A 13,426-nucleotide genomic window follows, 5' to 3' on the forward strand; every position below is an offset into this window, starting at 1 on the left:
GTAGTCTTGAAAATTTTTCATCATTTATGTCGTTTTTAATAAATGCGCGAATTCGTGCTTCATTGCGCGAATGATAGACCGAAATATTCGGATAAGCCGCGTTCGAATCTTTAAAAAAAAAAATTGAATCCAAGGTTAGGATTCGAGAATCGGCAGATTTTTCGAGTGTACGTACAGATAGTACTCGTTTTAGTGTATATGTTCAAAAATTGCCGTCGGTCGTCACAGTCGCATAAAAAACTGGCAGATTAGATACAAAAATTGAAATTTCTTTGAGTTAAAATTATGAGTAAATAGAATGATAAGGACAGCAAAGGATAAAAGTAAATACTACTGATCGAGTAATATAACAATGTTGAAATGTGCACTTGGAATTCTAATATAAATTTATTACGACCGTCGACAGTTGCGAATGATATTTCAAACATCAAATACAGGAATACTGTTGTGCTGAAGTTTTGATTAATCAGTCATGGATCTAATTGTACAATTGAACAATCAAACCGCCGGGAGAGACAAAATCATAAGGTAACTAGGAAATTCACATGATTTTCTCGCATTGTTTACCCTTTTTCGCATTTTGGAGGTTAAGGTGTATGAATTTTCGATGAAAATAAAACAGAAAAAACAACAAATTATTTTTACTTTGCGATGATGCGTATTTTCAGATTACTGCAGTACTGTGCTCGTGCTGGTTGGTATTATTCCCGGAGCAACGCTTCTCACTCGTCAGACATTCTCAAAAGTTTGGAATATACTTTCAGTTCATTCCGAAAACGTAATTTACAATAAATTAATAAAAATTACATTCTTCTAATAATTTGAACAAATAAGCAGGAAAAACCAGTAATGAATTGATTTATTTAGTACTTCATTTTGGACGATGTCTCGACAGTTTATATGGGGTTTTGAACGTCATGCAACATCCAGATGTTGCGATAAGAATAACAATGACTCTTTCAAGAATAACAAATGCTCTCTTTCTTCTGGCCGATCATATCATTTGGCTGGGAAGAGCAGGAGTAACAAGAGTCAATCTGGAGAAGTGGACATCAATATCGCATCGTTATTGGCTCCTCAGTATCCTCATGAACCTGACGAGAGATCTTTATGAAATTTCAATAATATTCCAAAAGTTCAACAGTTCACAAGTCTCTAGATTTTGCAGCCGCTCGAGATATATCAATTTTTACGATCGCAAGGCTTTAGCAATATTGACCAGTCGTAGAGATCTGCTTTTAGACACTATTAGAAACAGTTGCGATCTATTTATTCCTCTCTCTGCCTTGGGATACACAAAATTGAGTCCCGGCACTGTCGGCTTACTGGGAGTTATTTCATCCGCGGTTGGAATTTATTGCCTTGCTTATCCCCTCTTCAAATTACCGGCTTCTTGAAATGTCAGTAATCTTTTGTATTATTTTTGTAAAGTATTCACTTTGGCGGTGCAGAGAGGTTTTTTAATGGTTATGGTGTTGAAAAATTATATATATGTATATAGCATATAAAGTATATTTATTAAACATTCCTCAGGAAGTATTCAGTCACCGGAATGTCAAACTATTCCAAGTTTTTTATGAAATATAAAAAAATATCAGTCTTAATCTCTTGTATTTCTTACATCACTTCCACCATTTATCATTCCTTTTCTCTTTTATTAATTCATGAATTTTGACCTCAAACTTGTATTATCTGCTTAGATATGAATTCCTGATCTCTGTTCCACAGAACTTTACAGATACTATTCATGTGATAAGAGCAATCGAGGATTTCCGATCTGGCTGTACATTTATTCGTATCAATTTTGATGACTTTTGTTTTCCATCGCTCTTCAAATTCTTTTACTTGACCATCCGTCACTGTCATTGGAGCATAAGCTTGGTACCTGAATGACAGGAAGAATATTATAAGGGCAATTGGATAAACTTTGTTTTAGTTATCATAGGCTAATTTACTGACTTTGTTCCAATGACTATGTTAGCTGGATTTTGTGTACATGTTGCCATTGAATTCATGAGGTAAGGAATGTCTCTGAAACTGGTAGCATCGTCAAACGAAAAAACTGAACAAATCGCATCGACTTTGTCTTTACAGGCCTGAAAAATAAATGTTTACTAAGAAATGTTAAATTGTATATCACATTCAGCTATTTTTTTCAAAGGCTTTCATCTAGTCAGGTAAAATTGAAAATAACAGGTTTACTGGAAATTTGTGTTCCTGAAAGAGTACATTTTGGTAAACCACTCAATTTTGAAGGTGCAAGTTTATGAAAATAATGAACACATGAAGCAATTAACTTTGAAACAAGAAAAGTTTGTGGTCACTATCATTATTGAACATTGAATCTATCATCAGATAATATAAAAATTGTATGTTGTACGATTCAGGCGATAGTTTTTGTACAAAAAAGCCAAAGAGTAGCCTGCCCAACTGAAAGTTGGAATTTTTTATGGAAAATATTCACATTTTTTGTACCAGAGGGATAGTCTTAATGAAAAATTTCTGAAATAAAATCCGACATGATTCAACATTGCAGATGTTGAGTTTTCTAATTCATTGTAAGTAAATCGAAATGAAAGTTTGAAAAAAATCAATTTTTTCAAACTGAACTAGATGAAATCCTTTAACTATACAAGTTCACTATGAATTTAACAACCGGCAGTATGTGATTGTATTTTTTGATACTGTTCTCAGAAGTGTCCCAGAATTGAAGTTTGAAAAGTACGACTTTGTCCCAGATTTTGACAGGCCAAAAAACGGTAGTTTTCCGTATACCATTTGTTTCTGTGTAAGAAGAATTTTCCCCAGTTGCTACAATGCCTGACAACCGGTTAACGACAGAAGACTTTCCAACTCCTGGTCTACCAATCATGAAGATTTTGTAAGTAACTTCCTCGATCGAAGCAGGTAAAGCCGGTCTTTCTAGAATACCTACAACAACAAAATGAATACACAGTTTGAAGAAATTTTATGGTCTACTCTAGAAATGTATTTTGCATTTTTCTATTTGTAATGAATTTCTCAACCATAAAATCGTCGCTTTTTCGTCGAACTGTCGTAAAAATGATGTAGCAATGATTCTCCTTCCACTGAGCACAACCAATTCATATTAATTGCGTTGCTCATTGTATTAACAATAGAAAAAATGTGTTTTGTTTAATATACACGCAATTTGTGTGTAAAGAATTCTCTAATTGTCAAGGCAGCAGAGAATGACACACACAAACAGCTGAACTCGGTTGGTAAAAAATCTCACAACAAGAGTGTCGAGTGCCATAAAATTGTGGAAGGAGTCGCCACCTGTTTCTTCCAGCACATGTAGCGCATCAATTGGAATTATTTTTTTACGAATTTTTCGCTAACGGAATATACAAAAAACTGAATAGTCCGATATCATTTTTCGTCTTTTTTCATGTGAAGCCTCTTCGAAGAGTTGTAAATTAGTAAAATTTATCTTATTCGTGGTCACGAAAGAACTGATAGATACTACGTAATGCCGAGAAGGAACGGGTTCGTAAGCATTTTTTCAAAAGCTTCAAAACTTGACAATTTTGTGACCCTATTCGATGAAGAGCCTTCGAAACGTTGATTTTTTTCTTCGGAATCCAAATAGCAGAAAGATTTGCATCCGCTGCAGGCAGTTTGAAGGGGATCAGTATAAAATAAAAAGCATGACGACGTTGATACGCGATGGCCAGAGACGAAACGAATATTAATCGATGTGACACAGAAAATTAGGTTATAAAGATCGCGAAAAGCATGGAAACTGAATATTGGGCGTTCGGTACAAAAGTGCGAATTGATGAAAAGTGACGAATGAGTAAAAAAAACAGAAGGAATATAGTTATACGCGTGTTGAAAGGTTCCATGTGTATTTATATACTCATCAATTCATCACGATCCATATGGAACATCCGGAAGGATAGATGGCTCAATTTACTCACTTTTCACTCTTCCTCCGTGCTCCCTCTTTTTACCCCATGCTCTCTTTTTCTGACGCCCGTGGCAACGAAAGATAATTAAGAATTTGCCCCGGTTATTCGCACATGGCAGCAGAGGCAGGAGAAAAAGAATTCTGAAGCTTCGCTGTACGATTGCTGGGTTCGGGGGGCGGGAGATAGGGGTTTGGAAAAAGGAGCCGAGTGAAAAACAGAAGCCCGCACGTACCGCACACACGCACGTACGATCATATTAATTGAAAAAGAATAAAAAAGCCGAGAGTAGCGTGGTAATTCCGTTACGTCAATTTTGCGATCTCTCTTTGTTTCTTTTTTTTTTTTCTTTTTCTTTTTCTTTTTAATTCTCTCGTTCTCGAATGCGGTGTGTAATTGGCGCAGCAGAGCTCGATGATCGAGAAAAAATTTCTTTCTCGTCGTGCGAGGTCGCGCGGTGCTCTTTCGATCGTCGACCGGTCCGGGCAGATCATCGCGGAACCACTTCGCGTCGATACAGTATATCGCGTTGTATGTAAATTTTGCCGATAGACAGATTGATGAGAGTTCGATCTATTCGTCAGAGAGAACGAGGGAAAGATAGAAACGAAGCGGGCAGCAGAATAGTCGGAGGGAAAAAGAACGAGCGAGCGGGCTAGGGAAGGGGGGACAAACGTGACGGAAATGAACGTCACAGGCCAAAGAGAGACTCGGTTAGACCCTGATATTTCCTATAAACCGTTTTAATCAATCCTCGTTTTGCGAGGGCAAGCATCAAAATTGAAATATACCACAGATGCTTCGGATCTTCGGTTCATACGTAAAAAGGGGCAGGAGTGTCAAATAACCAAATTGTAGAACGGTCGATATTTCGAAATTTTAAAAGCTGCAATGTCAGATTGGAGAAAAATAAGTAATTCGAAATTTTTATTTCCGATTCACTACAGACCGTTCCAGTGTCAAATAATGGAAAGTGAATTTCTCGAGCCTGTAAAACTTGGATGTGCGGAACAGCGATGGCACGAAAAGGCGGAAGCCAAAATGGCGGTATTCGAAATTGGAGATGACCGGTCTGAGTGAGTTTTTTCATTTTGCTCGCTCGACTTTCCAACCTTTCGCCATTTGACCGTTCGACTTTTTGCCATTTCAGTACATACTTCGACCTCGGTTCGGTCTTTCGTTATTTTATTTTCGAAATAGTGAATATTCACGGTATTGCTGACCGTAGAAATTTACGAATGGAAAAATGACAGTCGAATTTTCGGAAAAACGATGTTTTCGTCGTCCTTCTACGAGCAATCGTTACGTTCTATTTTCGACGTAAACTCGCCTCGAACCTTGAAGCTTTACTTCATTTATTTTCGACATTCAACGCGCTCCAGTTGAATTTATTCCATATTATCATTCGAGGTTTATAAACTCGAGATCCGTTCTGTTCGAAGTTTGAGTCCATCTAATATTTCACCCCCACCCGTAAAGATAATGAAAAAGCGGCAAAAAACATAATATTTTTTCCGAAGGGATGTTCAGCGAGGAAAAGTATTCATCAATTTTTCGCCAGGGATCAAATTCTCGAGCGTATTTTCCCTCTTCCCTAAATTTCGTTAGCTTCCGCATAAAAAAAGGAGGAAAAAATCCATCGGCTCGTACACACCTTGATTAATTAGATTTGTCCAACTTGTCAGGAATCTTTGAGGATCCTGTCGAGCCGTCGAACGTAGAATATTGGATATAACAACGCTCGAGCTTATGCCCGCAGTGTTAAACGAGGAAAAACCTTTCCGAGCCCATTAACCCGGAAGAAATATGCGCGATGGATTATTCAACCTCTCGAAATTCCATTTACGAAGCGTGTGAATTTGAGCTCGTGTGTCACGCGGCGAGGGCGAGAGAGTCATCGTCGTTTTGAAATATCGTTGGCGTCGTTGGTTTTACGATAATGGCTGCTGCACAACGACGCTGCTCAGCTCGAATTAGGAACTCGGGGGGCCCGAGGGCACGGATTTTTGTCAACCCTCGTCCAATCGAGGCCTCCCTTACCTCCGTCTCCCTTAAGAAGTATTTACGAGTCGAATCTTCGACTGCGATTTCTCCAAAAATTTTATCAAGTGCAGGTTAAGTTTAAAAGCGTATTAATAATCGCGCGGGAAATGCTAAAGTTTTATCGCCCAGCGGGTCTCGGGGCTCGAACACGGTCAGCGAATCGGGCTGAAAAAGAAGTAGCCTTGAGGGTATTGTTAAAAAGGCGAAAAGCGTTGATAAATCGTCAATAATAAAGAAGGAAAAGGAGACTGAAATAATGAGCCGAGTCTGGAGAAATCTCCAATTTCAACGATTCTTCATCGCAACGTTTTATTCACGAGGAAAGACAACGTCCGCCTCGGCACAAATAATTGCGGTCTTGGTATATTTTCCCAGCTCACACTCTTGTCCCGGTGACAAAAGTTTCATCGTAAACTCATATTTGTATCCGCCCGTATACCTGGAAATCTTTCAAGCTGCATTATACATAAGCGCTCTCGTCTCTTGTTAACGCTGATATATTGGTACACGCGAGAAGTGAGGTGTATCGAATAACAATGAACGCTAACTAGATGCTCTCGGTGTTGGGCAACGCGATATCCGTAAAGAAAAACTAGTGTACGCAGACACGTGTTCCACGCGGAGGAAAGCAGCTAGGCTGAGGGAAAGAGGAGTCTTCTCGAGCACCGAACCGTTTTCCCAAAAACGAATTTAGCACATACGTACACACGGAAAGGTCAGATGTTGCAGAAAAGCTTCATCCTTGACTCTACGTCCTTGATTTTTTAACTTCGCGCGAGTATGCACGTGTGTCGCTTTTTCTTCGAAAGGAAAAGAGGATGCCAGGATTGGATGTTGAATTTTTAAGCACATTATTCGTCAAGCCGGGGCTGGTGGCTGTCGAATCAACGTTGGAATTGAAGGACCCCACATTTTCGGGAACTCCCGTATTTTTACGATATTTTGTAACACCCGCTCCCAAAGTCGAGGACGCATTTTCGGGATTTTCATTTTGAAAATGAGAAAAAATGAGAGTGCGTGTAGATCGCTGGAATCCGGAAGGTCCACATTGCTTCCTCGTTACATTCTCACGCTCCCGGAGCTTTCTTGCCGCGTGCGGAAAGGGCGCAGCTGAAAAAATTCGCTCGAAAAGGAGCTGCAGGAAGGCTACGAGCTGATCGGCTGAGCTGCTAATTACTACCAATTTTCTTTCTTCGTTTCTTGTCCCGCGGAGATTCATTTTCTCGATGTTTTCTGTCGATTGATTGATACGAAGACGTACGTGCGAGGTGGACGCTGCGCGTGCATGACCGTCGATTCCTCCTTCGAGCTTAAGGACAGCGGAGCCGCGCTCCGTGTCTCGCGTCTTGGCCGAAAATGTATGCAGGCAAAGTAGAGAGAAAGAGAAAGAGTGAGAGAGATCGAGAGCGAATGGGACTTTGGTGGGCGAAGATGCATCACGCCGGCGCCGCTGCCCAGCGCGCTGGTGGTGGATGGTCCAGCGAGGGATAGAAAGAGAGCGAGAGACGGAGCGACAAGGGGAAAGAAATCGAGAGTGAGAGAAAGAGAGAAGAGCACAGAGAGAAAAAGATGGAAAGGCTGCTGGAGAAGGAGAGCGAAAGAAAAGTGTTGGCGGGAGAGAAACAGAGATGAGGAAAAAGAGGCGAGAGCAAAGTAGATGCGGAGGGAGTGCGGAGCAGAGCTGGATGGCGAAGAGAGAGAGAGGGAATGATTTTGGAGCAGGCATAAGGATACCCGAGGCATGCGCGGTCCTATCATATTGATCTCGCCATAGTAACGATTCCCTCCAACTCCTGGCTCCGTGGATGCTGGCACGCACTATAGCTCGAGGGGTGTACCGCATGGTTTGTACCATACAGCCCTCTCCGTCTCCCTCGATCTCACTCCCTCTCGAGCATTTAATATCTCGGGTTGTTGTCGTCGTCCTCGGCCTCGTCGTCGTCTCCGTCGGCATTGGCCACCGCCGCCGATGACTACCAACTCGTTCGCCAGCCCGACGACGACGAGGAGCAAGACGACGACGGCGGTGGTCTATATGGGCCGTGCGGATCGCTGGGAGAACGACGACGACGACGACGACGACCACCACCACCACCACCACGGCCACCACCACCAGGAGCAACTAGCCACCGCCGCTGTAGCAGCATCAGCAGCCAGAATCCCTAACGCGGATGGAGCCCGAGACGGGGAGTGGGAAAGAGAGAGAGGGGAAAACTACAAAGCGCAAACTGCTGCGCTCTGCGGCTAAATGAATATCAGTCCAGCGTTGATCGCCGGCGAAGGCGGATCTTCGTTGTTGTAAGAATTCATTTGAGAGGAAAAAAAACGGAAAGGAAATAAAGGAAGAGGAAAAAAGTCGAACTCGAGAACAACACTCGGATGAGATTTGAAACGCGAACGAGCCGATACACGAGACGTAAGGCGCGCCATTTTCCACGAATGTTTGGAGAACGTCTCTACTGCTATTCGAACGAGAGTGAAACGCGAAACGGGAATGGCCAAGTTACCTGTTTCAATCGGATTTCGGGGAGATAAAAGGAGCAATTAGGAAAGGAGATCGCGGAGGAAACACGCGTGATATTGAGCAACGTCGTAACGCTCCGAAGCGGAATCAAAGCTCGGAGGAAACACCGTTGCACCGATCATTTTGATAACGGAGCTTCGATGAGTAAGAAAATCTTTATGCGCCACTCATCCAGGATTCCATGATCGGAGCAGTTGAAAGAGCCCCAACGGAAAGAGCCTGAACGAGAGGGAAAGAGAAGAGTCAGTGTTACTTTCACTCGGAGAAATGTCATCTGTCAAATCATCTTCGGAGATAATTCGTCCTCCGGGTGAAAACGACGGAGACTCGTAGCCCCGCGGTCTCTCGATTCGTGCAGTGAAAACTCGAGGGAACGTGAAATAACGAAATACCATCATTGAAATACCAAATAATTTTACATCCTGGAGGATCGATCGCATTAGAGAGGCAAAACAGAATCGTTTTATCGTCCACTTTTTCTACAACACACACGATCCCAGTGAAATAAGAGTGCTGATTAATCGTAATTACGTTGTCAAATTTCTAGAGAAGGAGAGCCAAATAAAACGAAGCAGTTTCGTCAAATTGAGTGTTTTTGTGAGCAAGACCGAGGCAGATAACGAGATATAAATAAATATAAGGTAGATAGATAGGTAGATAGAGAAAAATAAGGGAAAAAATAGAGACGCGTTAATCTTGACTTATGACAAGAGGGATATGTTCGCAACTGTCAGTGGCTCGTGGTACAATGTCGATGCCTCCTCATGATGCTTCGAGGAGACGCGGTGGCAGCAGCACCAGCACGAGCAGTTAGGATCAACCGGTGTTGTGTGAATCGCGAAATATTCTCGGATAACAAGTCGTCGATATTAGGATCGTTCGCCTTCGGATCCTTCGTACCATCGAGATCGGTGTTTCCTCGATGGCAAATTAATGCCACTTCTTTCAGAGCGCTCGTTAACGAGACAACGAAGAAATCTCGTAATCGGCCCGTGCGATATTTCCTCGGAGCTCGAGTTAACGACGTCCCTCTTCTTCTCGCTGTGTTCCGCGTCGCCATCGTAAATCCTGGATAAACGGAAGACAAACGACGTTGGTAAACAAACAGAGAAATAACGCTTGTTATCTCGGCGGAGATAGCGCGGTGCGCTCCGCTCGTATCGCTTATCGGACGAGTCGACGATATTCGAGGGGGAAAACAAAGAGAATCCAGTCACTCGGCTAGAAGCACTCGACAACAAAAACTCTACTGGTACGAGCAATTGGGGAAAAGAAAAACGACTAGAAAAATGGTTGGAAACTCATCAATCGTGCTGTTCTCGCGCACAGCATCGATTTACTTGCCATTATCATCCGTATCCTCGATGATCATCCTCGCAGTCGTTCATCAGCGTACGTTCTAGGCAACTTGCCGTGTGCAGGTGACCACGTGACGACGAGGGTAACCAGCACACACGTACACGGGGCTCTCTCTACGAGGCCCCCCCTCTCTCTCTCTCTCTCTCTCTTTCTCTCCATCCCACTTCGTTCTTTTCCTCCCCCCCCTGCCCCTTTCTCTCTCTCTCTCTCGCCACGTCTCTTCTTCACTCCCTAGACTTCTCTCTTCCTGTGGCATTCTTCCTTAAACACCGGTTACGACGCCAATCGGTGCGTTAAGAGAGAAAATGAAACGCTGCTGGACCCTCATGGCGGCGATCGCCCTTGCCGCATCGGGTGAGTTGTTCTTAAGTACATTCGTTTTTAACAGTGAAAAGAAACATTGCCGAACAATTAACGAGAGAAACAAATACCTCGCACCTGACCTACGATCATAAACACTCACACGTTACAATTGAGTACACACGTTTTCTGTATGACGCCTCTATGTGAAGGATTTTTCATACTTTTGACTTTATTTCAAATTTTCGTTCATTGCCGGCCGGTGATCGAGGATGCAACCTCTCGACGACAGGCTTGATGTCGCTCGATCCTTCAAATCACCGTTGCCTCGTTCGTCGTCGGTTTTTCGTTGGACTTTCATTAAAAATCGAATTAACGAGTTTAAACGCTTTATGAATCTTGCAAGATCTGCGATAAGTCGAAGATTGTTCCAAATGCTGGATAAACGCGATCGCGATGACAAGTGTAACACGATTCCGCAAAACGAGGGAGGGAGAGAAACGGGCAATTGGTACGACTACTTTCAGAATCGAATCGGCGGATGTTATCTGATACGCTGTATCTTCCTGTCATGCTTGAAGCGTATCAACGTGAAAAGATGATTTTATCAGGGATACTGTTACGCTCCAATAACATCGTTTTTTTTTGGGATCAATCGAGTTTGACGGTATCTCTCGATTAACCGGTTTCATGCATCCCCTTTAAGGAGCCAATCTCGGAATACTCATTTTGACGTTCTTCTAACTATGGCACATGAGCCCAGTCTGACTCCACAAATTCATGTGCTTTCTAAAGCCTGAATGGCTAACTTTTAAACCGTCAATTCGACAGTAAAGTAGTAAAAATTTCACTCGCAAACGTAGCATTAGCCTCGTGGATTCCTAATTGAAAAAATTGCTTCAAAATCGTTGTGTTGAAAATCGGTTTCGTGGTTTTTCAAACAGAAATTTTTCGGCAACGAATGATAAGCATTGAAAATAGTGTTCGTTAAAAATTGAATGAGACTCGTTTCGTATATGCGAAAGTTGCCAAGGAGTCTGCTCCAGTATCGAGAGCTATACTCGAGCGGGGCCGCCTTGACCCGTCACATAGGATGGAACTCGCGTCTGACTAGTCAACGTCGTAACTACTGTCTCGTTTATAACGTGAGAAGCAAAATGAGCGTCGAGTCTTTTCGCGGCGTGTGTTCGATCAGCGTTCAGCCTTTGTTTTCTTTCTCTGATTTTCCGAACATTACATTGGCTCGATCGATAGCCGTGCGCGCGTGTTCACACGGTTGCGAGCGTTTTCCGGCAATTGGAGCGTTTTTTCAACCGAATTTCCGATTCGTTATGAGAGTAAAGAGGAGATCGGCGTAGAGGCGTATACATGCGTGGGTAAACGAGTGTTAACAATAATCAAACTCCACGCCCATCCATATTATAATAATAATTATAATAATTATTACGATGATTATTATTATTATGAATAAAAATAACGAGAGCTAAAACATATGGATTAAATACATAAGTAAAAGCGTGAATGACGAAAAGTTGGCAAATTCAGGTAAAAACTGCGAGAATTGGCCGATTTTTCATTGTCGCTTTTTTCTTTGGCCCCGCCGTTAATTTTTACGTTTTTTTTTCCACTACCACGGTGTACATTTATTTGCGGATTACTCAAATCCAAATAAAATTTATGAAAGTTCGCGCGCTTCCAACGCACGCGTCGGAATCCTCCTCGTCGAAAAAAATCGAACGGATGCAGCCACACGACGGGAAAAAACTGTTGTCGAACCAGCCAATTTTTTACTTTCCCATAGGAACGAGCGATAAAAACTTTTTAATAACACAAATGCGTTGGGTGCGCGCGGGCGCGCGCGCGTAAACGCGCTCGTATGAATCTCTGTGTGGATGCTGAATGATAATTATTCGACGACGGTGACCCACATCTTGCGTCTCATCGCTTTATATACGCGCACATACGTGTGCATAGACACATGCCAATGTTATCTATCCGTGTGACTGTTTTATCTATTTACATAGGTATATTTGTCGAGGCACATATGCAGATCGAATGATGAGAAAAGGGCGTAACTCGTACATTTTAAAGCGTAATATTATGTGAGTTTTATTCTTTTGTTCCCATCCCGCGTTCACGTATATTGTCTATCCCATAAATGTATGTTTTATTTAACAATGCTATTTACATGGTCGCGTACGTGTGCTCGGGCGATGGGTCATTCCTGTGCGACGATATACGCGCTGCTCGGTACACGCAGAGGGTTCGCGTAATATCTCCGGCAGCCTCACGGCTTCCACGATCCTCTCATTGCCGCATTATATCCCTCTACGCGTATACATGCATAGAGTGATGCACGACGATTTACCAAGGGCCCGATATCTCTCGGAATTTCGGCCTCCGACATCCGTGTACGGGCGAATATACAGGCACGCATCCGCGTCCATCAATTCTGCTCGCAGCCCCTGTTATAAGCTAATGCTCTCCGCAAGTAGTCTAACGAGCGCTCGATGGAAACGGAGCTTCCCGAAGCTGCTGGCGCGATGCGAAGGGGGCTGCGGCGGTGCGGATTAATACTAACGGAATCGAGTTTTTTCGACGGAACGAAGCTTCCGTCGGAGTTTTATTTGATGGAATTTGTGGCTCGCACGGAAGCCGCGCGCCCTTCGACGCCGCGAAAATGTCGCGGCTCCATTTCCCATGCACGCTTTAGCATGCAACTCTGTCTCCTTCGGCTCAACAAGAAATTGATTTTTCTCCGCACGAATGTCCTCCTTCATATATAAATGGAACATTATCCCAGACTCCCCTCTGCCTCTCGATTTTTATGTATATGTCCGCTGTGTATATGTGCTTAAATGGAAGAACCAGGGGAACTTGACTCTCGTAACGTTTACGCACACTGCGCGTGGCAAAAGCAGTCGTCTCCCTCACTCTCTCTGGCAGCGAGGCGCGCGCGCGCATTATTGAACGTGACAGAGAAAAGGAGCGCAAGATAGGCTGACGCTAGGGCACACCGAGCATGGGCCAGCGTTCGAGCGACTCGAGCCAACCACTTTTTTCCCTCTCTTTTTATTCTCCCTTCCCGCGTGTGTGTTCCAACGGCGCAATGTTACCGAAAGGCTTTATAGATCGTGATACGACTGCGTTCGTACACATTCATCATTTGCGAAAATAATAACGCGAAAAAATCACGGGGACAATTCACTCCAAGTGATTCGTGGGAGGGAAAATATCGCGGGGATTTAACTTTTTCTCTCTTTATCGA

The 13,426-nt window shown here is 43.0% G+C and overlaps 3 protein-coding genes and 1 long non-coding RNA gene across 6 annotated transcripts in view; 3 read left to right on the top strand and 1 right to left on the bottom strand.

Annotated features, from left to right (window-relative positions):
• Window positions 1-183: 183 nt before the first annotated feature.
• Pex11 (peroxin 11) lies at window positions 184-1,604 on the top strand. Of its 2 annotated transcripts, none has more exons than XM_043424479.1 (4): window positions 184-323; window positions 407-528; window positions 669-778; window positions 868-1,604. In XM_043424479.1, exons 2-4 carry the CDS (start codon window positions 473-475, stop codon window positions 1,395-1,397), a joined length of 696 nt encoding a protein of 231 aa, XP_043280414.1. In that variant the 5' UTR covers window positions 184-323; window positions 407-472; the 3' UTR covers window positions 1,398-1,604. The 2 variants fall into 2 exon arrangements, with proteins under 2 accessions (XP_043280414.1, XP_043280415.1); XM_043424480.1 differs by having other exon boundaries at window positions 198-323; window positions 438-528.
• On the bottom strand, window positions 1,499-3,234 carry LOC122413849 (ciliogenesis and planar polarity effector 2-like). The gene is made up of 4 exons (XM_043424478.1): window positions 3,027-3,234; window positions 2,657-2,931; window positions 1,960-2,096; window positions 1,499-1,885 (listed from the first exon to the last, which is right to left on the bottom strand). The coding sequence occupies exons 1-4, from the start codon at window positions 3,124-3,126 to the stop codon at window positions 1,678-1,680; spliced, it is 720 nt and encodes a 239-aa protein (XP_043280413.1). The 5' UTR covers window positions 3,127-3,234; the 3' UTR covers window positions 1,499-1,677.
• A 185-nt stretch (window positions 3,235-3,419) lies between these two features.
• Window positions 3,420-5,188, top strand: LOC122413854 (uncharacterized). Its single transcript, XR_006261637.1, has 3 exons — window positions 3,420-3,510; window positions 4,880-5,008; window positions 5,083-5,188. It is a non-coding gene; the product is annotated as an uncharacterized lncRNA (long non-coding RNA).
• A 2,991-nt stretch (window positions 5,189-8,179) lies between these two features.
• LOC122414148 (neuronal acetylcholine receptor subunit alpha-7-like) overlaps window positions 8,180-13,426 on the top strand; it is a 66,099-nt gene continuing 60,852 nt past the window's right edge. Inside the window, exon 1 of one of the 2 annotated variants that reach the window (XM_043425066.1) lies at window positions 8,180-10,212. In XM_043425066.1, the coding sequence (XP_043281001.1) occupies window positions 10,164-10,212 (49 nt within the window). In that variant the 5' untranslated portion in view covers window positions 8,180-10,163. The remainder of the gene's footprint in view (window positions 10,213-13,426) is intronic. The other variant, XM_043425067.1, reaches the window with a different exon arrangement.

Source organism: Venturia canescens, chromosome 7 (assembly GCF_019457755.1).
Source record: "Venturia canescens isolate UGA chromosome 7, ASM1945775v1, whole genome shotgun sequence".
NCBI lineage: Eukaryota > Metazoa > Arthropoda > Insecta > Hymenoptera > Ichneumonidae > Venturia > Venturia canescens.